Raw genomic sequence first — 26754 nt, 5'->3', positions numbered from 1 at the left:
ATCTGTCCCGAAAGTATCCATGCTCATGTTGTCAGGACAGAAGTCTTGACCTTAAGAAGGTTGGGTGTACCTGTCACACATGATGGTGGCAGCGTTCCTGCTGACAGAACACAGCCCCTGCTGGGTGTTCTCTGGGATACAGACACGTAGGAAGGTGACTTCTTAGCCTCAGGGAGCTTCCTGTGCATTTGGGAGGCAGTAGATACAGATCTGAAGCCTGCAGGACTCTCTCCAGACCTCAGGGTCCTCACTTTTAAGGTGAGATTGTTGGTCTACACAACCTCTGAGGCCCCTCTTAAAGACTTACAGAATTCTGTGAAAGTATTTGAACTTTGACAAAGAGCCATTATAACTGCCATTGACTGCACACTTACTCTGTGCCCGGCCTTAGGCTAAGTACTGTACTTGGACTTCTGTCCTTAATCCTCTTAGTAATCCTATGAGGTAAATACTATTGTCTCCCATTTTACAGGTGAGAAAACTGAGGTTCAGAGACATTAGGTGATGCACCCCAAATCACACAGCTGGCTTTGGACCCACTTCTCTCTAACTTCTGTCTATGGAAAAACTTTAGTCTGTGTGTTTAAATCTCTATGCTATGAAGTCTTCCAAAAGAAATTGGCTTATTGCCCAAAGTAATTATTTATTTACTTAAAGATTGGGAGATTCCAGGTAGAACAATTCATTATTCAAGTTTACTTTTTTAAAGAGAAAAGAAACGAGACAAATCTGAATGCAGTGGATGACTACACCAGCAACATGCCTAACTTGACTCTCCAGAACAGCTTTCTGCCCTGGGGGCTCCCTTCTACGAAACTGGTCAAAAAATTGCATTCACAATCAACTTGACCAAATTGGGAGATTTCTTGCCTCCTCTTATAGAATTCCATCTTCTTTTTTTTTTAATTAATTAATTTTTGGCTGCATTGGGTCTTTGTTGTTGTGTGTGGGCTTTCTCTAGTTGCGGTTAGCGGGGCTACTCTTCATTGTGGTGCGGTGGCTTCTCTTGTTGCGGAGCACGGGCTCTAGGCGCACTTGCTTCAGTAGTCGTGGCTCACAGGCTCTAGAGCACAGGCTCAGTAGTTGTGGCACATGGGCTTAGTTAATCTGCGACATGTGGGATCTTCCCGGACAAGGGCTCAAAACCGCGTCCCCTGCATTGGCAGGTGGATTCTTAACCACTGTGCTACCAGGGAAATCCAGAATTCTATCTTCTTTAATGTTACTTATTTAGCCTTAAAATAATGACATCTCAAATAACGGCTGCCTTTTACATCTTTTCTATTCTTTGACACTTCTGAGGGATTTAATATGAGAGATCAGCTAGCATGCAAGTAAAGCTGAGGAATTTAACATAGCAAGCATGTACTAAGCAGTATCCTGTCTTAAGCACTGTACCAGGTGCCCTGAGTGAGGTCCCTGTGCTCATAACTTGCACTGTGGTGGGGAGATAACATGTGTACTCTGCTAACTACACTGTGTGTCTAGTGTTAACAAGATAGAAGCACAGAGAAAGAACTGATGAATTCCATCTGCAAGCGTCAAGGAAGGCTTCATGGAGGAAGCTGCTTTTGAGCCAGGCCTTGACGCCTGAGCGGGCAGAGGTGAATGTGCACCTGTGGTAGAAATGAGCATTCGTGGCTGTAGGAAGGAAGAACATTTGCTCAGGGCCTGTTATGTGCCCATCACCGTGTTGGAATTGGGATTGCAGAGATGACTGGGTCCTTAGGTTGGTTGGACAGCTGGGGAGGGGAGAGGTGAGGAAGCAAAAGGGGGAAGGAGGTGACGGCGTGCTGGTCTAGAACCGGGTAGTAATGGCCTCAGTGCTGCCAAGTGCAATTCAAGGGCAGTGGAGCCTAATGAAAGGTTTTTGAACAGTACCATGGTCTAATTGCTTGTGTTGAGAAACTTACCATCTGTTACAAATTTATCATGTCTAGTTTTCTCTCATTCAATGCTCATACCAGCTCCAGGAGATAGGACTTCTTATCCCTCTTTGTAGGTGAGAAAACTGAGGCTTAGCAAAGTTAAGTATTTTGCCCATGGCCTTCGTAGTCCGTAAGTCAGGAGCTGTAGGGAATTCCCTGGAGGTCCAGTGGTTAGGACTCTGCGCTTCCACTGCAGGGGGCACGGGTTTGATCCCTGGTTGGGGAACTAAGATCCCACATGCTGCTGTGGCCCAGCCAAAAAGAAAAAAGAAAAAAAAGGGTAAGGAATGGGACTTCCCCAGTCTCACCCCTGGGTCCAGTGGGTGAGACTCCATGCTTCCAATGCAGGGGACCTGGGTTCAATCCCTGGTTGGGGAACTAGATCTCACATGCATGCCGCAACTCAGAAGCAGCCCTCATGCCACAACGAAGATCCCTTGTGCTGCAGCTAAGACCCAGCGCAGCCAAAATAAACAACAACAACAAAAAGTGAGGAGCTGTAGTTTGAGCCCCAGTCTCTGAGCTTGAATCCAAAGCCTGAACCCTACCATGAGGAGAGAAAAGGTTGGAAGAGGCAGTGGCAATCATCTATCACTTTTCAAGTGATGAGGACAGTGGAGGGTGGGTGGAAGTGGGAGCATGGACGAAACCAGGGCAGTCGATAGCCCTGGAGCGAGAGGGAGAGGAAAGAGTGCTGTGTGGGGTGTGGAGGTGATGGAGGGCAGGGGACAGGACCGTGGCCCTGGTGACTCTTGTCAGTGTGGTTAAAGATGCAGCTGGTTGGACCATTCTGAGTCAGAAGAGTTTGGGAAGTGGAAGAGTGACTCAGGTTAAAGCACAATGAGCCCCTGAGTTCTGATTCCAGACCTTCTCCAGAGGTACTGCACATCACCTTTCCCCACCTGTACCTCAGTTTCTCCATCAGTACCGGGAGGCAGTGGAATGGCTTGTTGGTCACGGGATTCTGGAGAAATTCACAGCCTGTAGACCAGCTCAGCAATACCAACCTAGCTCTTGGGGAAGAGGCCTCTTTTGACCTTCCGAAGTGGCAAATCCATTCAGAACAGAATGGTAAAAGCCCGAAGAGTGCTTCTTTTTTCCACCACTTAGCAGGTGCCTCTGAGAAGAAACCCAATCTCTGATCAGACTTCCTGCCTCTGTGTCCTTAATGAGCATTTTGGAGTTAGTAAGCAGTGTGGCTGTTCCTTCCAAACCATGGGTCCATTTAAATTGAAGGCATTAGGAGAAAGGAATGCTCAAGTATAAGCTTGAAGATCAGATGCACTGTCATGATTTCACTCTCCTAAAGAACTTTTTATTTTTATTTTTTAAAGAGCTCAGCCACCTTTCCAAATCAATTCACAGCCTAACAGCAAGTAGGCTTCACGAAAGCCTTGTGGGCCCACTGTAACTGTTCATTTCCTTTGAAAAGAGCACAGTTACTGCTTTGCAGATCACACCCCTCGCTCCCTCCAGAGGACCACCTGGCATGGAGGGGGCAGAGTGTGAGAGAGAGAAGGTGCTGTACCCAGGCTCCCCTGAAGCCAACTATGGGCGGGATCAGTGTACGAGGATGACATGGTCCACAGTGTCCCCTAGTGGTGTAGGGCGGTCTGGCGCTCTTTGTTCTGGGGAAAGGAAATGCCTAGTTTCTTTCTCACTGAGGAAAATTTCCTCCTGGACTAGAGCTACCCCTGGCATTTGGCTCCAGGTTCAATGATGCACTGAAGTCAGTGTGGTTTGGCAGGATTCAGAACTGTCCTCCAAATATGGAAGAAAGGTTCTGAAACCAAACGGTGAGGAGATTTGAGGACTGGAAATGACTCTTGCTTTCAAAGGGTACTCTAGACTTGCCTTGTCCTAAATGGTAATGTGGACAGGGCAGTGTGGCTACAGAGCATTTGGAATTGAGATGAGCTGTAAGTGCACTCAATACACACTGGATTTCAAAGAATTAATATAAAAAATATGAAATGCTTCTAGTATTTTCATGTTGCAATGATAATATTTGGGGTCAAATCAAATATATTAAAATGAATTTTACCTGTTTCCTTTTACTATTCACTGTAGGCTGCTAGAAAATTAAAAATCATATATATGGCATGCATTATATTTCTACACAGATGGGCTTTGTGCCAAGAGCAGGGGCCCGTGTGACTGGGACAGGTTCTACACCTGCCTTTGGGCCAGCTTCCATAGCTAAAATCGACCTTTTAGAGAGGTGGGGTGGGCTTGGCCTTGAGATTCACCCCTTTCCTCCTAAATAGCCCCCTGAAATCCCACCTTTCAAAAGTCATCAACTGAGTTAATAAGAACTTTCCAAAATGCAAGTACCCTGAGAATAAGAACCTAACACCTAAACTGAATATTCTGGAGTCCCAGGATGCCTTCATTTTTGAGGAGAGGCCCCTAGAAGGAACTGGGAGGAAGTAGAAAAAAAGAAGTCACGTCCAGCTAGCTTGCCCCTCTCCTGCATTTTGTGGTCAGCTGTCTGGATTTGAGGCTACCTGTCTCTTACAGGTTGACCTCTGCCCTTCCTAAGCATTTGCTTCCTTCTTACCCTCCTTGTCCCTAGGAAATGGGCAGTTTGTTGCTCCCCCTGAGAGTTTGAGAAGAGCCATATCAGAAGTTTGTTTTTTGTTTTTGTTTTCCTTTCTCTGTTGTTCCAATTCTATGTGGTTTAACTGACCTGGAAGGCCTTACTTTCTTTTGAAATATACAAGCCAAGCTCATATGCTTTCTGTAAAGGGACCCTGGCTGGCTAAATAAAGCACTAAGACATACATTGAGCAGAACTTGTCCTGCAGCTTGGCATGCTTCAGACGTCTTTTAAGGGAAGAACTGACTGTGAGCTGTGTGTGTTCCATGTGGTCAGCTTACTCTCTGGGCAGCAGCAAGGGGACAGCACATTTCTTTAGGGGTCTCAGTGAATGAATCTTGGGCAGGGCCCACAGGGAGGCTTTTCCACCCAGAGACTTTGTCTTCACATTTAGGAATGTAAGTTCTTTGCCAGGATTCGTTGGATGTTTTCTGTGTGCTTAGCAGTAAATGAAAAATTAGCAGGGACTATCCAAATTGGGATTTAGAGACCAAACTGAGTTTCAGTAGTATTACTGTATTCTTAGACTTGGAACACCTGGAGTTTTTGTTTTATTTTGTTTTTTCTTCTAGGCTTTTGTAAATTGGGAAGAGGCTAAATTGACTTGGAGTTTCTTCAAACAGTCTTTCTTGAAACAGATTTTGACAGAAGGTAAGTAAAAGGTCTCTCTGAGCAGTCAGGAAACCGAAGTATCAGCCAGGGGATTCCATAGAACTGATGATTGCCTAGATGCAGACCACCTGCTGCCTAGAGCTCCCAGGGCAGAGGACCCTCAGAAATGGGAGTTTTTTAAACAAGGAGAGGGAAACTAACATTTATTTAATTTGATACTTCAGTTGTCTAATTTAAATCTCCCCACAGCCTTGTAAGAAAGATATTGTCCCCATTTATTATGGATGAGGAAACTGAGGGTCAGTGAGGTTACATAACTTCTGCAAGAATGAGGAGCAATTTAATTTGAATCCAAGTCTAACTCCAGAACCCATGTTAACAGCGTTTAAACAAATGTATTATAAAAATATTATATCAATTACAGAAAGTTTGGAAAATACAGAAAACTATCTGTAATCTCATTTTCCTAACTTTTTATACACTTCTTTTTCTGCACTTTTTAAGACCATGTTTTTCTCATTTTATTTTCTTTAACAATAAAATTCACCTGTGGGATAGTTTGGTCAGCCTTCCGACTTCTCGGGACTTTCCAGTTTAACAGTGACAGAGCTCTGAAGCAGAGGGCAAACCAGGAGCTGAAAGTATATGTAATTTTTCTATATATACGTATGGTTTATTTATACCCAGTTTTAGTTCAAAGAATGAGATTGGAGGCGGCTATAAGCTGCTGAAGGTAGTAGTTTCTCTCTATAAATTTCGTGTGTCTGTACATCTATATATCTATTACTGAACGTGTTTCTAAATATTTTCAAAAATTATCTTTTAATTATGAAAATAATATAACCCCAATTACAAGAATTTTGGAAAATAGAAAAGTTTCCTATAATTCTAGCATTCTAATACAAACATCATTATTATTATCTTGTTGTTTTTCCTTTTCCACCTTCTTTATTTTATTCATTATGCTTCCAAAGGGAAGTAACCCCCCTAAGCCTCACTTTCCGCATCTGTGAGTTAAAGGATAGGACCAGGAGGTGCCTGAGGGCTCCCTGAACTTTGCGAATGGATGTTTCTAGCCTGAGCCCATAATGCTGCCATTACAGAAGTGAAACTGTTCATAGGGCTTCTGGAGGAAGTAAAGGTCAGAAGCCTTCGGAGAGCTGAGTGAAGGTGCCTTAACGCTAAGTTTCTTGAGAGCAGCGAGTGTGCTGTTCACCACTGTCTCCGTGGCACCCTGCTGGGCCTGAAACATAATAGGTATTCAGCAAGTATTTTTTGATAAAGAAAGGTACTGTAGTGAAATTGTATATTGTGATAGTTCCCATTATTGTTAGAACAGGCAAAACAATGGAGGGAGTTTTGGGAAGGGGTGTTACTTAAATGCACTTTTTTTTCCTCCTGAAGTTTAAAGGACAGTTTGAATGAGTTGAGGAATGGTCCTGAGTTGGTTGCAAGCAGTGGCCCTAAGTTGGTTGTGTGGACTGCAGTGGCTAGATGTGTTTGCAGTGGCAGGTGTCAGCTACACACTCAAGCCTCCCAAGCTGGGCCTGTTCCATGGTTGGGCCGTCCTGACCTGGCTGGCAGAGGGCCCTTAGGGACTTTCCAGGGCCTCCCTCTCTGTGGCTGTGAAGTAAGGAAGGGACTTGACAAGGACACCCAGATTCTTCTTCTCTAAAAACTACAGCTCTAAAAAATTTGAAATCATTTATTGTTATAGCAAAAATGTGTGTGTGTATGTATGAGCATATATAGTATATGTGTGTGTGTGTGTGTGAGTGTATAGTATATGTGTATGTGTGTGTGAGTGTATACAGTATATGTATGTGTGAGTATATATAGTATATTTGTATGTGTGTGTATGTGTGAGTGCATATAGTGTATGTGTGTGTGTATGTGTGAGTGTATATAGTATACGTGTATGTGTGTATGTGTGAGTGTATATAGTATATGTGTATGTGAGTGAGTGTATATAGTATATGTGTGTGTGTGTATGTGTGTGTATATAGTATATGTGTGTGTATAGTATATGTGTATGTGTGTGTGTATGTGTATGTGTGTGTATATAAATGCTGTTACTTTCTGCCCCCACATTTCCTAAACACTGTGTGTCAGGTGCTGAGAATACACAGATGAATGAGGAACAGGCCGTGGCCTCAAGGAGCTCATTCTCTCCCCAGAGACTCTCCCCAGGCATTTGTGTCGTTAACTCTGATACAGGGCTGTGAGGGGCTGTACTTGGAAATGCCAGCTCATTCGCCAGACATCTCTTGAGTGCTGTTTCATTTCCTGGAGCTCTGCTAGGCAGCCAGGCGCACGGAGATGACTGAGACGTGGTTCCTGCCCTCAGGGAGCTCACAGAATGTGGGAGGGAGAGGCCTTTTGTGCCAGAACCCAGGGAAGCCCCTGAAGAAAAGCCATTGCAGGTGGTGAGAATACCAACAGCTGAGGCTGGGAACACCAGCCCAGCCTGACTCAGGGCAGCTGGAGGGGCTAAATCCTCCGTGTAGGGTGTAGCAGAGGATGATGGTGTGATGGTGGGAGGTGGGGGTGAGGTTGGTGAAGGGAGGCCAAAAAGATAGCTCGGGGTAAGTTTATAAAAGGCCTCAAGGGCTTCCCTGGTGGCGCAGTGGTTAAGAATCCGCCTGCTAATGCAGGGGACACGGATTCAAGCCCTGGTCCGGGAAGATCCCACATACCACAGAGCAACTAAGCCCGTGCACCACAACTACTGAGCCTGTGCTCTAGAACCCACGAGCCACAACTGCTGAGCCTGTGAGCCACAACTACTGAAGCCCGCGCGCCTAGAGCCCATGCTCCGCAGTAAGAGAAGCCATTGCAATGAGAAACCCGTGCACTGCAACAGAGTAGCCCCTGCTCGCCGCAACTAGGGAAAGCCCACGCGCAGAAACGAAGACTGAACGCAGCCAAAAATAAATAAATTTCTAAAAAATAATAATAATTAAATAATAAAAGACCTCAAATGCAGAATCAAGGCGCTTGGACTTTTTGCAAACACTACAGAGCCATTTAAAATTGTGAAGACAGGGATTGACTTAAGATCTGTATTTGCAAAAGCTGGAACTGTTAGTGGTGAGGATGGATCAGAACAGAGCAGAGATACAGATGGGAACTAGTGCAGTGCCTGAGGAACCGTGCCTGGGAAGACTTGCAAAGATCCCTGCCACAAATGCAGTGGCTGGGAGATTGTAGGCAGGGAAGGGCTGAAGAGAGACTTGAGATCACATTGCTTCTCATCTCTTAATATTGCTTTCCTCTTTGAGCAAGTTGCTAGGAGGTGAGAGTTGGCCCTTCAGAGCTATGGACACTCTTCAGTGCTCCACCTCCATAGTGGTCAGTGCTTTCCACTCACAGATAATAAGAACATTCATGGAAGTTGAGGGTGGGGAATAGGGCTCTGGGCTGGTGTCTTCACCTTGAAAGCATTAGACTGTCTTGAATTGTGAACTTGGGCTCCAGGGAACTGCCAGCCTCCACGGAGCTTTATCCACCCAAAGAGGAAACTTTTGATGAGTCTGTGCACTGAATCATGGACCTTTCATTTCACAGAATTTACACTCAGATTATCTGACCTCCCTGAAAACTTGAGATAATCATTTTCATCATTAACATTTTAGTAACTCCTCATACTTCTTGAAAAACTTATCAGACTGGTTTTATTGATTTTTGTTTTGTTTTTAATTTAACTGGTTTGGAAATTTGTTGTCAGTAAAGCCCCCTGCACTTTCCAAATTGTTATTATTTTGAGATTATTTGAAATCAACATTAGGACAAGGAACATGTCTTTAACTGATTACTTAATTTTTCTCCTTTGAGAGTATTTACCAACTGGAAGAGATGATAGACGATAAAAGAAAAGGAAAGAAGAAAATACTGTACATTTGAAATGCTAATTATTTTGCTTTTCCATTTACAGGCGAGCGATATGTGATGACATTTTTGAACGTGTTAAATTTTGGGGATCAGGGTAAGATGAAATTCTGTATTGTTTTAATTAAAGATGAACTATTAGTAGATACTTTCTCATATTTTTCTCTGCAGTTTGATACATTTAATGAAAAAATGAACCTGCAGACTATTTTTTACAAAAAGATTATAAGAAATGAATCCTGAAGATTAAAAATTGTAGGTCTTTATAAATATATATTTGACTATCCCCTCTCATTGACATGGGTGGCAAGTTCTCTTTTGAGATTCTCTGCCCTTACCCTGCTTTCTGCAGAGCTCTGGTGCTCATTTTGGGGGCAGAGTGTGCTAAGGGAAAAGGGAGCTCATTGCAGTCACAAAGATTTGCTCCATGTTTGTGTGGCTAGATAGGTCTTAATATTTTTTTCACATTTATTTTTGAATATAATCCCAAAGTAGTGCAAATAAAAATAGAAAAAAAAATCAACTTGGCATTAATGACTTTTATAAAAAAATGCTGGTGATGGAAATGTTCTGTATCTTGACTGTATCCATGTCAGTTGTGATATTGTGCTATAGTTTTGCAAGAATATACTGTTTGGGGAACTGAGTAAAGGGTACATGGATCTCTCTTTTATTTCTTACAACTCCAAGTGAATCTATAATTATCTCAAAAAGTTTAATTTAAAAAATTAAATTAGAAAAAATTTTAATGGTGCTATAAAAATTCAAATAGAAAAACCAATACGATTGTTATTTCTTCCTTTTTGTTTTGTAGGCGTGTATGATATAGTGAATAATCTTGGCTCCCTTGTGGCCAGATTAATTTTCCAGCCAATAGAAGAGAGTTTTTATATATTCTTTGCTAAGGTGCTGGAGAGAGAAAAGGATGCTACACTTCAGAAGCAGGTAGTCTTGGTTCTTATGTCACCATCTCCCAAGTGAATTCTCTGTCTATGTGCAGGATAAACAGACAGAAACGTGGAGCTATCTGTTCCCCTCTGTTAGCTCTGAAATTTTCTTCTAGTTTTCATTCTTCTATCACATTCTGAATGATGGCAGGACGCTGAGCTCACTTCTTCTTTCACAGCTTCTCCTTTTTCCCCTGACCAGCCCTTCTTTTTCACCCTTTGTCCTTCTTTGTGACCTTATTCTTGTCCCAGCCCTCTCAGAACTCTCTGCGGCTGTCCCCAGTGCAGCGCAGACCTCCTTCCATGGTCTAGTCTTAGGTGTAAGAATGAGGTTGCCTCCCCCATCCTCAGATTCTCAGGAACAAAAGATGAGCTGAAGGATGCAGAGACGGGGTCAAGGCTAACTGAGGGTGCGGGGAGGAAAGCATGCGGACATTTGGTCTCGCTCACCACACCAGTTGTTTAGCTTCTTAAGGACTGTGACATGCCCAGAGCTCCATTCTGACTCTGAGAATTGATATACTCCAGCCAGTAAAAACAGAAGAGATTTTAATCCAGGAGTATTTGGTTGTAGAAACTTCCCTTTTCCTAGAACCATTGAAAATGTCTGTCTTAGAATTAGAAGCAAGCTAAGTTGGCCTCTTACATCTCTTAGAAGACATTTTGCAAAATACAGTTTATGCACAGTATTTCAAAACGAGCTAATCTGGTTCTCAGACTGATTTAGGAATGTTTTCCTAAGTGTAGATTCCAGGAACATCAGGGTTTGGAGTTGTTTGTCAGGAGAAGCACGGTGACAAAGCTAGCTAACAATGTAAAAACTCATCCATTTAAGAATAAATGTCAGAGGGGGAAGTGAGTGTTTCCTAGGCAACATTTGAGATAGTTTATCCTAAATGAGTTAAAAACTAACCCTCCCCTGCACTGCCTAAGGAGGTACACTTTGTCTTTTTCCCTCCATTTGCTAATTGACATAGAAACAAACCCAGGCTACAGAAAAGCAGTGATGGCCCTCAGCAGTTGAAGGAGTGATCTGTAAAACAGCAAAGGGAGAAAGTCAGATGTGAAGTTTTTCTTTAGCTCATGATTCATCCCACTTCCTTCCCTCTCCCCCGGCCCAAGGAGGATGTTGCTGTGGCCGCCGCGGTTTTGGAGTCCCTGCTAAAGCTGGCCCTGCTCACTGGCCTGACCATCTCTGTTTTCGGCTTTGCCTATTCTCAACTGGCTTTGGACATCTATGGAGGGGCCATGCTTAGCTCAGGATCAGGTATGCACAAGAGGTTTTTCCAGATCTGTTCTAATTTCCAAACCGAAATATTTAGAAGAGTCTTACAAAATTCAAACACACGACTGACGTGTGTCAGTGTAGGGAAAATTGCCGGTAGCTGGGGCACCTAAGGTCAAACGAGCTCAGGGTGCAATTAGAGCTTTGGCCCCAGGTCGATCAGTCCCGCAACCTCACTTGGAGCAGTTGTTATGAATCCTTGGCTTTCCTCTCAGCCCTAAAATGTGTTTTGCCGATTGCTTCCCTCTGGGGTAAGCGAGGAAGGAAGAGAGCAGGCTCTGATGAGTCTCCGCTTGGTACTAAACACATCTGCAGATAGTAAATGTCACATAAATCTCACGGCCTGATGGACAAAAGCCTCCGAAGGATAACCCAGAGCCATTTGCAGAGAATGAAATTGATCTCGGCAAATAAAGTGGTATATTTAGTCCAGTGACTCTTGGGTTTTGAAGGAGAAAAGTATTGAATGTGTCTAACTTTGAAACACTTGGTGCCCAGGCCACTGGGCGTCTCACAGCACCGCTGGGCCCTGGGAACTTCACCAGTTTCAAAATGCGCTGGGTCGTGGGGTGGCAATCCATTTGGAGTGTTTCATCTTGGGTTTAGCAAAGATGTTTTTAATTCCTCAGGTCACTAGACAAGAACGCTGAAGACTTCTTTCTGCTGCCCTATCTCAAATGTAAAGGGCCTTCTCCAGTGCCATTTTACAACGTCACTGGCATGTTTTAGTCTCCACTATAATAGGCCCAAACTTTTAGTATTAGGGGAAGAAGGGCCGAGTTTCTGCTTGACAGCAAAGGTTGTTAAATTTGGAGAAACACCTGCCATGAAACCAATGACGTGGTTTGTGACTCCCTGGGTCAGGCAACTGCAGGGAGGCCCGCATTGAGATGCCGTTAGCAAGTCAGTGTGCAGAGATCGAGACAGGCTATTTCACAGCAGCTCTGCACCTTTGGAAAGGTAATCACCAAGGAGCAGCCTTTGTAATGCAACCACAGGACAGTGCCACGAGGAAAGGGCCATCCCATCCATGTAATGTTCACTTGCTGGATTCGTTTATCATAGAAGATATATCAACAAACCATTGTCATTGTGTGGTCCTTTTACTCAAGTGAGATGCTGGTACCAGTCTTGAGAATTTAAAAGGGTCAGTGATAGTTGATTTCTAAGGTAATAAATTCTATCTCTGATGGTTTATGTCAGAGTCATTAATAATTCTATTTATTTTTAATTTTTTATTAATTTATTATTTTTTATTTTTGGCTGCATTGGGTCTTCGTTGCTGCACGCAGGCTTTCTCTAGTTGCGGCGTGTGGGGGCTACTCTTCATTGCAGTGCACGGGCTTCTCATTGCAGTGGCTTCTCTTGTTGCAGAGCACAGGCTCTAGGCACGGGCTTCAGTAGTTGTGGCTTGAGGGCTCAGTAGTTGTGGCTCACGGTCTCTGGAGCGCAGACTCAGTAGTTGTGGCACATGGACTTTGTTGCTCTGCAGCACATGGGATCTTCCCAGACCAGGGCTTGAACCTGTGTCCCCTGCATTGGCAGGCGGATTCTCAACCACTGCGCCACCAGGGAAGCCCCAGAGTCGTTAATAATTTTAGACTCAAAAAGATATCCCCTCTGTCTCATCTTCAGAGAGAGAAGAGTCTTGAGAGTGGTCTGGTTTCTCAGTCTCTGAAAAGGATGTGTGGTTTGGTGTAGCTGCTGCAGGATCTTTAGGACCCTTGTCGTCTCTTGCCTGGCCCAGGCCTCCATCAGCATCCCTGTCCTGGCAAGGTCTTCTAGCATTTGTCTCCTTATTGCAACTGCTTCTCATTTTGACCAAACTTCCAGTTCTCTGTGCCTTCTGGGAGGGTCATTTTGTCTCCCCAGGGTGCCTGTCGGCTTTCCTTCCCTCGTCTGCACTCCATCCGTCTTCTCCTTGCCCTACTCCTGACTCTTCGGACTAGTGCTACATATCTGAATGCCTTTCCTGTGCCAGAAAACATTAACACTACTGCTCTCTGCCCCGCTCCGCCCCCCACCATAGTCTTTTTTGTTCCCTTAAAACTACCTCACAAAACTTGACTTTCTCCAGAAAGTCTTACTGAATCAGAAAAGAATGGGAACCACTTAGTTTTGAAAGTGGACCTTGCAATGCTGCTGTCCTCCGTTGCCCCAGTTGCGTGTTGCTCTTTGTCCTCACCTGTGAAGTGGACTCACCTATGACCTGAAGTGGCCTCTCAAGAGGCCTCTGTGCTGTTGTCTCCAAATGTAGGACTTGGACGCACCACAGGCAGGCTTGCGTGGGGCACTGTGGTTTTGCTTTGCATTACTTGGACTTAGCCCGGTATATAATTAGGAGCTTTGGAAGTGCTCTGAGACTCTTCTCAGAAGTCTTTCTCATACCTAGCTTTTCCATCCTAAAGAAAAATACATTCAGTGAACTTCCCTGAGATTTCTCACATTTATCTCTTAGGTGCTTCTCTCTTGCCCTTTCTTTTACTTTTTTTTGTCTGGAGAAGGAAGGATTTATTATTTGCAGCAAGTAAGGAGAACACTTGCTTTCCCAAAGCAGTGTCTTCTCTTTTATTTTTTAAAATCTTTTTTTCTTCTCAATCCCCTAATAGTAGTTTCCTAGGGCTGCGATAACAATGTATCACAAACTGGGTGGCTTAATTTCAACAGAAATTGATTGTCTCACAGTTCTGGAGGGCAGAAGTCTGAAATCCAGGTGTCAGCAGGGCCGTGCTCTCTCTGACATCTCCAGAGTAGGCATCCTTCCTTGCCTCTTCTAGCTAAGGGTGTAGGCCGGCAGTCCTTGGCTTGGAAATGCATTAACTCCTCCTATCACGTGGCTGTCTTCTCCGTGTGTGTCTTCACATTGTCTTCCCTCTGTCAGTGTCTGTTTCTGCATCCAAATTTCCCTTTTTTATAAGGACACCAGTCATAATGGATTAGGGCCCACCCTAATGACCTCATTTTAACTTGGTTATCTTTATAAAGACCTATTTCCAAATAGATCACACTCTAATAGATCCAGATCTATTAGACTTCAGATTACTTTTGAAGGGGATATATAATTCAAGCCATACTACCACTCACTTCAATCCATAGTTTAAGGTTCCATCCACAAATTCCCCAATTCCAACCTCTTTCCCCAATATTGACTCAAAGCGTTTCTACTTGAATCACCGTTTCATGCAGGAGTTTTGTGTCCTCCACATTGCAAAGCAGCTCACTATCCACCTTCAGATAGACTCACACATGCCGTCAGCTTTCAGTTACCAAGTGAGAGGTGTAGGTTATGAGAGGAGCCCCACTCCTCTCTGCCAGAGAGAGGAGGATGGAGAGAAGCAGGAAGCACACTGAGCATAGCCTCGAGCCACCACAGGGCAGAACCTGGTCCCTGCGTTCTTTGCTGGAGTCATCCCACAGCTGGGGTGGGGGCCAGGCTACTTTCTGCAGCGACTTGGGGAATGAAATGCAACAGGATATGGTACAATGTGTACCCAAGAGAGGGCCATCAGGGCTGCCTTGTTAGTAGTCCTTTTGTCCTTTTTGATGGCCATAAAACTATTTAGGGTCCCCATGATGCAGGGATGTTTCATATTAAGCAGCTTTCATAAACTATGAATAAGTTTCAGATTCTGAGACTCTGGAACTCCCCCCGCCTTTCCCTTTTCTTTTAGCAGTTAAGTTTTTTCTTTTTTGAGATCTAGTTTACATAAATTAAAATGCTATCCTATTTTTTTTTTTTTTTTTTTTTTTTTTGCCGTATGCGGGCCTCTCACTGTTGTGGCCTCTCCCGTTGCAGAGCACAGGTTCCGGACGCGCAGGCTCAGCGGCCACAGCTCCTGGGCCCAGCCGCTCCGCGGCATGTGGGATCTTCCCAGACCGGGACACGAACCCGTGTCCCCTGCATCGGCAGGCGGACTCTCAACCACTGCGCCACCAGGGAAGCCCTAAAATGCTGTCCTCTTAAGAGCACAGTTTGGGGGCTTCCCTGGTGGCGCAGTGGTTAAGAATCCGCCTGCCGATGCAAGCGACATAGGTTCGAGCCCTGGTCCGGGAAGATCCCACATACCGTGGAGCAACTAAGCCCATGTACCACAACTACTGAGCCTGCACTCTAGAACCTGTGCACCACAACTACTGAGCCCACGTGCCACAGCTACTGAAACCCGCGTGCCTAGAGCCTGTGCTCTTTAATAAGAGAAGCCACCGCAATGAGAAGCACGTGCACTGCAACGAAGAGTAGCCCCCGCTCACCGCAACTAGAGAAAGCCTACGTGCAGCAAAGAAGACCCAACGCAGGCAAAAATAAATAAATAATTTTAAAATGCTTTAAAAAAAAAAAGAGCACAGTTTGATGAGTTTTGACAAATATCTACACCCATGTAACCAACATCCAGATTAAGATACAGAACATTTCTATTACCCCAGAAAGTTCTCTTAGGACCCTTTCCAGTCAACTGCCCCCCTCCAACTCAGAGACAAGCACTGCTCTGATTTCTGTTACCATAGATTAGTATTGCTTTTAAAAAGAATTTCATATAAATGAAATCATATAGCATGGGCACTTTCATGTTTGGCTTCTTTCCCTCAATATAATGTTTTTGAGATTCATCCATGTTCTTACATGCATCAGTAGTTTTTTTCCTCCTTGATTGCTGAGTATTTCTTTGTGCGGACGGCCCATAGTTTGTTTATCCCTTCTCCTGTCGATGGTCACTTTGGGCTGTTAGGAATAAAACTGCTATGGATGTTTTTGTGAACACATGCATTTGTTTCTGTTGGTTGTACACCTAGGAGTAGAATTGCTGGATCATAGGTTAAGTACGTGTTTATTTTATTAGAAACTGCTTGGCTGCCTGTCAGTAATAGCCCTCTTAAAGGAGGGGATCAGGGAATTCCCTCCTGGTCCAGTGGTTAGGACTTGGCACTTTGACTGCTGAGGGCCCAGTTTCAGTCCCTGGTTGGGAACTAATGTCCTGCAAGCTGCGCAGCTTAGCCAGGGGGAAAAAAAAAAAAAAGAGGGGATCAATTTCGTTTTAAGGCTCCCGATTTTTTGTTAGCAGATCTTCCCAAAGCTTGTTAGTTAGCTCTAGAATCACATCACTTTGTTTTAGGAGAAAATAACCTTGCAGGCTCTGATTCTCCCTGAAGAGTTATGGGTGTTCTATCTCTGTAGTTTCCTGCTGCTCCTGAGCCCTGGGTTTCTTCAGGGCCTCCTCAACTGAGTTTCTCTCAGCATGCAGGGCCACTAGTGTCCCCAAGTGCTCAAACTAGCAGGCTTCTTCATGCTGATTTAAAAAGTGAGATTTGCTTGCTGGCCAGATAAGCTTTTAGTTGTTAGGCAAGAGATCTGTACATTTATTCCTAATTGTCCTTTTGTTTTTAGCTGTTTATTTTAGTTAGTACTGTAGAATGCTGGGAGTCCTTCCAGATAGTTAAGACCATAGGCTCAAGCATGCGTCTGCCCACTGATGACATCAGCAGGGCTCATGACCCAGCTCTGGTGTTCTCTGACCAACCTGCCAAAGTGAGGGTGCATGTGGGCCTCCCGTTTGGGCTCTGGAGTCTCGGTGGATTTCCTTACAGGTCCTGTCCTGCTGCGTGCCTATTGTCTTTACGTCCTCCTGCTTGCCATCAATGGAGTGACCGAATGTTTCACATTTGCTGCCATGAGCAAAGAGGAGGTTGACAGGTAGGTAACCTTAAAGATAAACCTCTAATTATGGCCTTCAGCCAAAATGAAGTAACTTCTTTCTTTTCATTCTGAACATGCATTTACAGAAGGCTCTTCTAGAACCAGGAGTGTGGTGCCTTCCTCAGGCACCATTCAGTAAATCCTCCCCACAGTAGGGCTGGGGGCAGCCACTGCTCCTTGCCTCCCTTTGTGAAGGGAGAAGTCAGGACCCTGAAGGGTTTTGTTAGTCCAGGTTGGCGGAGGCAGGCACCAGACAAGATCCACTCCTCCACCTACCTCCTTGCCCAGTGCTCCGATAGGTTACCAAGGAGCTTCTACAAGATGCACATCTATAGAATCTGATTTGTAGGTCTTGCAGAATCTCGGGGATCTGTGACACCTCTCCTCAGAGAAAGGCCCAAGTGCATATACAAGTTTTGCCACATTTTTTCCCATCCATTGACCCCCAGGTCAGGACCTCTGCCCTGGAATTTCAAGCAGTAGTTTTTAACACTAGTTATGAGTCACAGTGCCCCACGGAGCTTGTTAGAAATGCAGATTCCTGTCCACCTTACCCCCACCACTCTCTCTGCTACCACGCCTACAGAATCGGCAGGCCCTGAGCATGTGAATGTTTTTTTAAAACTCCTCAATGATTCTGATGTGAACTCCTGGTAAGAGCCTCTGACCCACACCTAGGATAATTGATCTCTTGTGTCCCAGATGCCAAAATTAGCAAGGTGGTATCTGAAGACATCACTGCAGAGTGCAGTTGAGGAGAAGGATAAAACTGATATGGACAAAGAAGAGAGAGGAAGAAGAAGAGAGAAGGGGTGGGTGTAGGTAATGGGGCGAGTGGCCCTCTTTATCCCTTTGCCCCTTGAGGTCTGGGTCCCTCGGGGGTTTCATGCTGCCTCTGTAGTGCCCTGAGTGCCATTGAAATCCCTCAGAGTCCCAGTGTGGGGGTGGGATGGGAAAAAGGTACTCAGAGAGTTGGCGAACCCTTCCTCTCATTCAGAGCAGCCTCTGTCTGCTTCCCACTGGGGCCTGTCTCACAGCGGCTTGGTGACCTTGTATGCTACACCGTAGTTGAGAACTGGAGTCTAGGGCAGTGGTCCCAGCCCAGATTGCTCAGAAGTTCTGGCCCCCTCCCATACCAGCTGAACTGGAATTTTAGGAACTTAGGCCAAGGAGTCTTTTATTGCTCAGCTCCAGGAGGTTGCTGATGATAGATAGCGAAGGCCTTAGGAACCGCTGGCTCAGACCAGCTTTCAGAGTGAAAACTGCATTGAACACTGTGACCCAGTGCATATTTGGGTGTGACTGAAAGGAAGCTTCCATGAAGCAACAAGTACCCCAGTTAACGCACAGGACACACTGATGGTTTTTAATTCTGTTCTATTTCATTCTTTAAACTGCCATGTCATGACCCACTAAATTGATTTCCTAGCCTACTTTTAGGTCACAACCCATAGTTTTCAAATGGTGGTCTAGACATGGTTTTTACTTCAGACAGTTAAATTTATAGCTATAAACTGCTTTGAGTCCATCTTTTTTTTTTTTTTTAGTGGATAAAATATTCTCTAAGTTTAATTTTGAAAGCACTGTGTTTTTACTTGAAAGGTGCTTCTAACATGAAATAATTTAAAAATATAATTTAAAGCATACTAAATGAGGCACTGAGGTGTAGTGGAAAGAGTTCTGGACTAAGAATCTATCTCTTTGAAGGGAATTTTGTTATAACAATTTCAGCATTAGTGTTGAGGGGGAGAATCAACACTAAGCCTGATTAAAACATTAAAAATATATATCTTGCAACAAATCATGAGGGAATATAGACAGTGGCCGGTTGCTTTGGTTTCTCTTACATTGCATTGACCCAAAGAAAGCAACTTTTTAAGTTATTTGTAGTAATGGGATCAGAACAGTATATTAAAATCTGGAAAATTATTTTCATGGTATTAGTAGTCAACATAGAGAAAAGACAGGGCCTTGTTCTCATCTGAAGTAACTCACTTCCCCTAAGAGTAAAATGTGTGTGCCTTTAAGCATGGTCTCCAGGTTTGTATTAAACATAGCAGCCCCCTTTCTGTCTGGGCCCCTGACCCCAACCCTCAATCCTGTCTGAACACAGGTAGCACCTGGGCTCATCACAGACCCCAGCAATTTTTCCCTTTCTATGAATTTAGCCAGACATAAAACGATAGTAAGAATTTTTATAGTAGAATTGAGCAGCTTAGTTAAGTGTTATGATTGATTTACCTCCTACATTTCAGATTCTGAATTGAAAAATATATACTGATGAAATCATGGCTTTTAGTTAACTACCTACAGGTTAATCAGTGTTTTTCTAAATAAAAATAGGGGATTTAGTTGGATGTGAAATATTAGAATGTCCATTGAACTGCACGTGGCTTTTTTGTTAATAACCTCATAATATGTATAGCATAAAATTGATGGCTTTTACATTATGCTCCACTGAAGGATTTTGTTGTGTTTTGTTAAGGATATCTCATTTTCTTTTGTCCATTTGACAAATACTTTTTGGGCATCTACTCTCTAACAGGCATTTCTTTAAGCTCCAGGAATTCAGCAATGAACAAAAGAGAAGAAAGAGATCCCTGCTCTCCTGGAGCTGACAGTAGGGAAGGCAGGTAGCAAACAAGTAAATAAGCAAGAAAATATTGTGCTTTGCAGAGAACTAAAACAGGGTTATGTAGTGAGAGTTGGGGCCTTTTTAGATTGGGGGGCCCCTCCAAGGAGGTGGCATTTAGGCTGAGGCCTGAATGACCAAGAAGAGTCTGCTATGCAAAGATGGGGCCGAACCTTCCAGGCAGAGGGGACAGTGGTGCAGAGGCCCAAGGCTGACAGCTCCTTTTTCTGACTTGTTGGCCCTTGAGTGCCCAATGTGGAGTGGGACTCCATAACTGTTGAATGCAGGACGAGTGCACACAAGACTGGCACCATACTTTGCATGGTTGCCAAGGCTACAACGTATAGCTGTGCCTTGATGTTTTCAACCAGCACCCAGTGGGGAATGCTTCAGTTGCTGCTGTAGTCATCTATCTTTTGATAAGCCTGATTAAATAACTTCCTGTCTGTGTTAACCAAGCCTTAGAAAATAGTCATTGTCACTGACTAATTTTCCATTGACTCAAAAAGTGGCATTTTAATTTTATCTTTAAAATTCTCATTTTTTCCTGAAGTGGATAATGTCTTTAAGGCTATAGATTTATGAGTTCTGGAAAGTTCAATAGTTTCAGAGCCCTCTTCTAGTTAAAAACAGTGGACTCCGTCATCATCAGCACCTCCCAAATGGCTACGTTAAAGAAGCCACACCATGGAACTTGTCCCTGCTTGAATTAGCATGAATTGCCTACCAGTTTCATTCATTGTTTCCATTCTACTTGGAGCTGGGTGAGGATGACTTTGAAAGTTTGTGAACCTGTGGCCTAAACTCCAAGCATTGGTCTTAATAAACCTTTCTGAGATCGTTTCTGGAAAAAAAACTGAACAGATTACACATCTCTGCTTCTTTTTGGAAAAGAGGTCAGAGTACTGGCCCAGCCTCAGTGGCCTGTTATAAAGTTGGCCATTCTGATCATCGATTAGCAGTTAGTGAAGAAACTTCCCCTTTGAAGATGTGGGCTCTTGTAGTTCCATTACTCATTAAAAGAAACTCTCTCAACTGAGAAGCAAATGAATTCCCTCTCTGGAATTCTGGATGAAAGCATACCTCCCCTGTTGGAGTACAGTGTGTGTGTGTGTGTGTGTGTGTGTGTGTGCGCGCACGCACACACACATGTGTGTTCTTGCTATCCTCTCTGATGAATTATATCTCCCATAGCACCTTGGGCTTGATCAGCCCAAGGACCAGAATCTGGGCATTTGGAGGCCACAGTGGCTTTCTTACCACCCCTCCCTTCTGTACAGAACCCAAGTGGTGGCCTCTGAGGTTTCCTAACCCAGCTGACACAGCTTGGGGATCTAAGGAGTTTGGTTCCCTCAACAACTACACACTTAGAATGCCGGCTGTGTGCTAGGCAGAAATGAGATGCTGGAGAATTTTGTTCATGGATGTACCACAAGCCTTTTGGAAGACTGTGGCAGCTATTTTATCTCTGCTGAGACTCAGTTGAGAACTGAAAACTGGAGATAACTAAGTGACGTGCTGCTCTGGAATCATAGAAGTGAAAGGAGCAGTATAATCCCTCAAGTCACAGAACCCACAGAGCTCTGGAGATGTAGAGAGCAGAGCAGGGATGTGTAAGAGTCTGGGAAACCCTGAAGGTGGTCCAGGCCTTGCTCCCTGTTTCCATTTCATTATGGAAGCTGGTCACTTGCTTTGAGTGAGATCCACTGGCCAAGGTTATGGGGCTTCTGCGTTTTGCAAGGGAAGTGGTATGAGGTGCTAAAGTTTAGGGGCGAGGGGTCAGGTTGGGGTGTAGGCTCATTCCTTAGGCAGATTATTTAGCCTCCCTCTGCCTGGTTTCCTCGTCCATAAAACGGATCCAAGCTCCACAGGGAAAGGGCCGTGTGTTCATCCACCAGTGCATCCCCAGCACCCCTCACAGTACCTGTCAGAGTGCCTGTTCACATGTAATTGTTACCCGTGTCATATTGTTGTGTCTCACATTAAAGACAGGCTGAAAAGGATTTTTATGTGTTTTGATCACAGTGTCACTTAAACTAACCAGTTACTATCCTTAAACACCATAAATATGTTGAGTTGTTCCTTTTCTTACTCTTCTATTCAGGGGTGAAAGGGACAGTGACATTTCCATGTTGTCCACTTAGCATTCGATGTTGTGAAAATCAGCTGGATCACGGGAACTTGAAGGTGCTTTCTGTGAATTCATGTTCACAGCCACTTTCTTTGCAGCAGCCCTGCCTTGGGACCAGGTACCCACTGCCCTGCATTGCTTGCCTCCCTCTTCCCAGGTACAATTTCACAATGCTGGGCCTCTCATCTTCGTTCCTGCTGTTATCCTATCTCCTGACCCATTGGTGTGGCAGCGTGGGCTTCATCTTGGCCAATTGCTTCAACATGGGCATTCGGATCACACAGAGCCTTTGCTTCATCCACCGCTACTACCGGAAGAGTCCCCACAAGCCCCTGGCCGGCCTGTTCCTGTCACCAGTCCTCCTCGGGGCATTTGCCCTCAGTGGTGGCATTACTGCTGTTTCCGAGGTGAGGCGCCCTGCAGCCTTCACACCACATGATTTTGCAGCACGTCCACTGTCCCTCGTTCCAGGCATCCCGTTCCTGCTCTGCCTGACCCAGCTGGACAAGTACTTGCTTCCTCTTACCCCTTCCCCTAAGCTTCTGGGACAGCATCTTATGATAGAAATGACTGATCAGTGGTACCCGTGGGAACAGAGTAGACCCTAGTACATAGCTGTCATGCCTTTACCTGACTGGAAGCTGGAGCAGTAGGGCCTCCACTCCCCGTGGCTTGCCCCAGAGAAAGGAGGTACAGCTGGGGGCCTGGGGCAGTGACAGTGGTTTCTTTCTGCAGGTGTTCCTCTGCTGTGAGCGGGGCTGGCCAGCCATGCTGGTGCACGTCGCTGTGGGGGCCCTCTGTTTGGGAGTGACTCTTGGGACAGCATTCCTCACAGAGACCAAGCTGATCCACTTTCTTAGGACTCAGTTAGGTGTGTCCAGACTCACTGACAAAACGACGTGACCTCGCGGAAGCCCTGTGGCACCTGGACCAGCTGTGGGGCAGTTTTATGGTGGAACATGTTTTTTATGCAGAAGAGCCAAGTTAGGGGTCTGTAGTGGAGTGAGACCAACACACAGGTGAGTCATCGGAGCGAACCACCAGACCAAACCCTTAGTATCCATTTGAGATTTCAGACAGCAAGGAGGAGTTCCATTTTTAAGGGAAGACCAAAAAGCTTTTAAAATAGATGCAATTATTTTTTTCACCATTTTGTTATAATCAGCATTTTTCTTTTTGAATAATGTGTTAATTCTTTTTGGTGGTGATTGACCTTCAGAACTACATGTTCCAACAAACTCTATCTTGGATGATAATAGTTAATAATCTTCTGGCCCAGAAGGAGAGATGTAGCCACTTTACCCTCCACAGGAGTATTTAACATATTCCATAAAAGCCGGAAGGAGACTTGATGTTATGTGATGTTGTGCACCAAACAAGAACAAGTTGGCCCTGGAATTGTGGCTTTCCCCACGTCAACACTGTGGCCTGGTTGTTTAGCGAAGGAGAAATATTGCTCAACGAGAAATCTAAGAAATGAAGACACAGTCTTTCAGATCACATTTCCCACAGTTAGCCAGGCAGAGTCACGTCTCTCCCCTTCATGGCTGTCCCCCACTCCCACCCCCACCCCCAGGCCAGCACATGTCTTCCCATAGCAGGGGCAAGCCGGCTCACGACCTCTGGCCTGGCCACTTGAGAGAGGAGGGCTTTGAAGGACACTGATCCTTCGTGAGCTACTCTGAAGGGAACACCACTTTGCAGTTGGCTGTAACTTCTCATGAGGAGATTGCACAGATGACAACTAAAGTTGAATAGAGGTGTCTTTTTTTCCATCAGAATGAAATAGGGTAAATTCTATGTGGCATGTGTCACTGAATCACACCCTTCTCCCGCTGACCTGTTACTTCCAGCACCGGTCAGTACACCGGAATTCCAGCCCCAGGACAAGATTGGCAGGCCTGCGGATCTGGTCCTTCAGGCTACAGTGTGAGCCCAGGCTAAGGCTTGCCTCCCTGCCCTGCACCCAGCAGGTGCTGTTCTCAGGCAGCAAAGCATTCTTCTTCTTTCATTAATGTGTTACTATATTAACTGATGTAATGTATTAATTAATTAGATGTGATTGACCTTTGGAGCTACATGCACAGACTATATCTTGGGTGGTAATAGCTAGTAATCATCTAGCCCCGACGTCCCCAAACTTTCTATGTTTACACCCAGAGAGCAGGATAGCTTGTATCAGATGGCAGTTTGGCTGAAATGCACACATTTAAATCCACTGGCCTAGAGCCAAAGCCAAGAGGCCAAGGATAAAGACCCACCCAGTGCACCAAGACTAGGACCCAGTCACCTGGACACCTTTTTATCTATTCAAGGAGAGAATGCTTCGTATTAATTGCAGGGAAAGTAGCTAAATGCAAGGTGTCACTGAACAATCAGAGGCCCTCCAGAATCATGGGCTTGGTCATGTTTTGTAAGGCAGGGTCAGCCTACCTCAGAAGAACTGATTGCCCCGTGGGGTAGGGTGGGTGGCACACACAGAAGGCAGCCCCCCAACCCCAAGTACTTTTTTTTTTTTTAATAAATTTATTTATTTATTTTTGGCTGAGTTGGGTCTTTGTTGCTGCGCATAGGCTTTCTCTAGTTGTGGCAAACGGGAGCTACTCTTTGTTGCGGTGTGCAGGCTTCTCATTGTGGTGGCTTCTCTTGTTGCGGAGCACGGTCTCTAGGCACACGGGCTTCAGTAGCTGTGGCACGTGGGCTTAGTCGTTGTGGCACACAGGCTCTAGAGTGCATGCTCCGTAGTTGTGGTACACGGGCTTAGTTGCTCCGCGGCATGTGTGATCTTCCCGGACCAGGGCTCGAACCCATGTCCCCTGCATTGGCAGGCGGATTCTTAACCACTGCGCCACCAGGAAAGGCCCCCCAAGTGCTTTTTTTGTCTTTTGAATGCACAGAAATGGGCCTCCAGCCCTCACAAGTTCCTTCTCTGCTGCCGTTGACCACCCCTCTCTCCCCTAGAACCCTGTCACCCAACCCCTGCCCACTTGACCCCAGACTCAAAGTGTGGTCCTCGCACTACCTGCCTCAGAATCACCTGGATTGCAAGTTAGAAATGTAGGTTTCCAGGATCCATTCCAGACCTTTTGCCTCTGCGTCTCTGGGGCAGGACTTTGGGACCAGCTTTTTCGGCAAACAGGTTGGCACACCCCATTATCCTCACCAGCGGCAGTGCCTAGGGCCAGTCATGCTCGTGTTCACAGTGTCCATTCCCAGCTCCAGGAAGACAGCTGCCGTTGTCTGAGCAGCAATGCTGACGCCCCACCTCCTCGGGAGCAGGAACACCACAGCTCCCACTCTGTTCTCCAGCTTGGAAAGTCTCTGTGTCTGACAGCAAGGGCTCACGCTCATCTCGTCGCCATGCAGCCGGGCTCTGCTATCAGCACAGGGCTGCCGCAGTCAGGGCCAGCGCCTTTTGAGAGATGGCCAGCTGGGACAGCCACCGGGGGCTGCTTCCTGTGGCCTGCTTCCCTGTTTATAGAAAGAGGAGTCCCCATGGCCCAGGGTTTGGGGAAGCGGGTGTTGTCCCATTACTAACACCTGCTTCCCGGGCTCCAGCACTTGGGCAGCAGGCCCTTTGCAGCCCATGGCTTCTGGCTCTGTCCCTGTTGCTTTCTGGAGCACAGCTGGGCCCAACCACTCGCTCTGGGGCTTTCCCCCATCTCCCTAGAGCCACACCTGTGCCTCAGGGTGCTTGCATACATGGGTGCTGAGCTGCCCCACGTTACCCAAGAAGGGTTTTTGGGGGGAATCACACTTGAGGCTTTAAGTGCCACTCAAAATATAGTGAGGCTACTTTTCCCATGGAAACAAGTCTCTAAAGCACATCCATTTATGAAACGAAGAAGCTTTTGTTGGTGAGGATAACAGCATTTCTTCTTTCTGTGCTGCTCTGGCCACGTGTGTGTTGGTGTCTTCAGGTTTGGCCTGTCAGGTCCCTCCGTGAGGGGATGCTGCTGTGCTACTTAACTCTTCCTCAGCTGTGACTTCTGGCTCAGGAGATGCTGTATACTCTGCCCCACTCCCTGCCACTTACCACCTAATTCACCAGGGCATCTCCTCCCTCCTGTCTGTTTTTAAAACCATGTATTCATATTGCTAGTTTCATGTCAATTTCCCCATTTTAAAATGAATAAATTATTTTCTTCACATCTCTGTGAAGATGTTTCATACTACTTCTCCTTGCAAAAAAGAAACAAAAACTCTTAAATTTCAAAAGGAAAGTGGGCAAGTACCTTGAGTATGTGAATCGTTTTTATTCCTCATCAGAACGGTTCTCCCTACGTTGACCTTACTGGACCATGATTCTGACTTTGAAAGAGGGGCTGGATTCCTGGCCCCTGCGATGGAGCTTTCTGTGTCCCAGACTGACAGGCCTGGCAGTTTATTCACTGCCTTTCCCTTCTGCCCAAAGTAGTGCTCCCCATTGTTGATAGCACTTTTCTCTTTCCTATCTTCTCTGTCTGGCCTGTCCTTGTCTTGGTCATGTTTTTTAAATATGCAGCCATTTTTGGCAGGTCAGAACTAATATCAGGGCAGGGTGGACAAGTGTGTGATTTTAGGCCTGTGGTTTTTAGGGAGTCCAGGGTACCCCTTCACCTTTATATCTTCCTCATTCGGTTGCTTGACTCGTGTATTTTATTTGGAAATGAGACTTCTGAGCCAATCACATACAGGTGGAAAGTGATTTGTTTTACTGCTATTTACCTGAGTGAATGTCCTTAATGTTGTAAATATTTTATTGATATTTGTTAATTTCTTTTTTTTTTAAACAGGGTTTTTAATTTTTATTTATTTTTGGCTGCGTTGGGTCTTCGTTGTTGCATGCAGGATTTCTCTAGTTGAGGTGAGCGGGGGCTACTCTTCATTGCGATGCATGGGATTCTCATTGCGGTGTCTTCTCTTGTTGTGCAGCACGCGCTCTAGGTGCGAGGGCTTCAGTATTTGTGGTGCGCAGGCTCAGTAGTTGTGGCTCACGGCTCTAGAGCGTGGGCTCAGTAGTTGTGGCGCATGGGCTTAGTTGCTCCGCGGCATGTGGGA

The 26754-nt window shown here is 45.4% G+C and overlaps 1 protein-coding gene across 7 annotated transcripts in view; it reads left to right on the top strand.

Moving 5' to 3' along the window:
- The window catches only part of RFT1 (RFT1 glycolipid translocator homolog), a 48139-nt gene that overhangs the window by 13207 nt on the left and 8178 nt on the right, over positions 1-26754 (top strand). For 4 of the 7 annotated variants that reach the window (XR_003435841.1, XR_003435842.1, XR_003435843.1 and 1 more), the window contains exons 7-13: positions 5100-5178; positions 9074-9124; positions 9842-9972; positions 11097-11241; positions 16843-16948; positions 21872-22121; positions 22450-22733. Coding sequence is in view for 2 of the 7 variants with exons in the window: in XM_027121090.1 (XP_026976891.1) it covers positions 5100-5178; positions 9074-9124; positions 9842-9972; positions 11097-11241; positions 16843-16948; positions 21872-22121; positions 22450-22617 (930 nt within the window). In the remaining 5 variants the exon portion in view is untranslated. Of the gene's footprint in view, positions 1-5099; positions 5179-9073; positions 9125-9841; positions 9973-11096; positions 11242-16842; positions 16949-21871; positions 22122-22449; positions 22865-23567; positions 24279-26754 lie in introns of those variants that run through there. The other 3 variants (XM_027121090.1, XM_027121092.1, XR_003435844.1) reach the window with 2 other exon arrangements.

The sequence above is a fragment of the Aethalodelphis obliquidens genome, unplaced genomic scaffold (genome assembly GCF_003676395.1).
Source record: "Aethalodelphis obliquidens isolate GAN/ISIS:26980383/991018 unplaced genomic scaffold, ASM367639v1 scaffold22, whole genome shotgun sequence".
NCBI lineage: Eukaryota > Metazoa > Chordata > Mammalia > Artiodactyla > Delphinidae > Aethalodelphis > Aethalodelphis obliquidens.
Note: the sequence above shows the minus strand (reverse complement) of the source record. Positions and strands in the feature narration are given on the sequence as shown.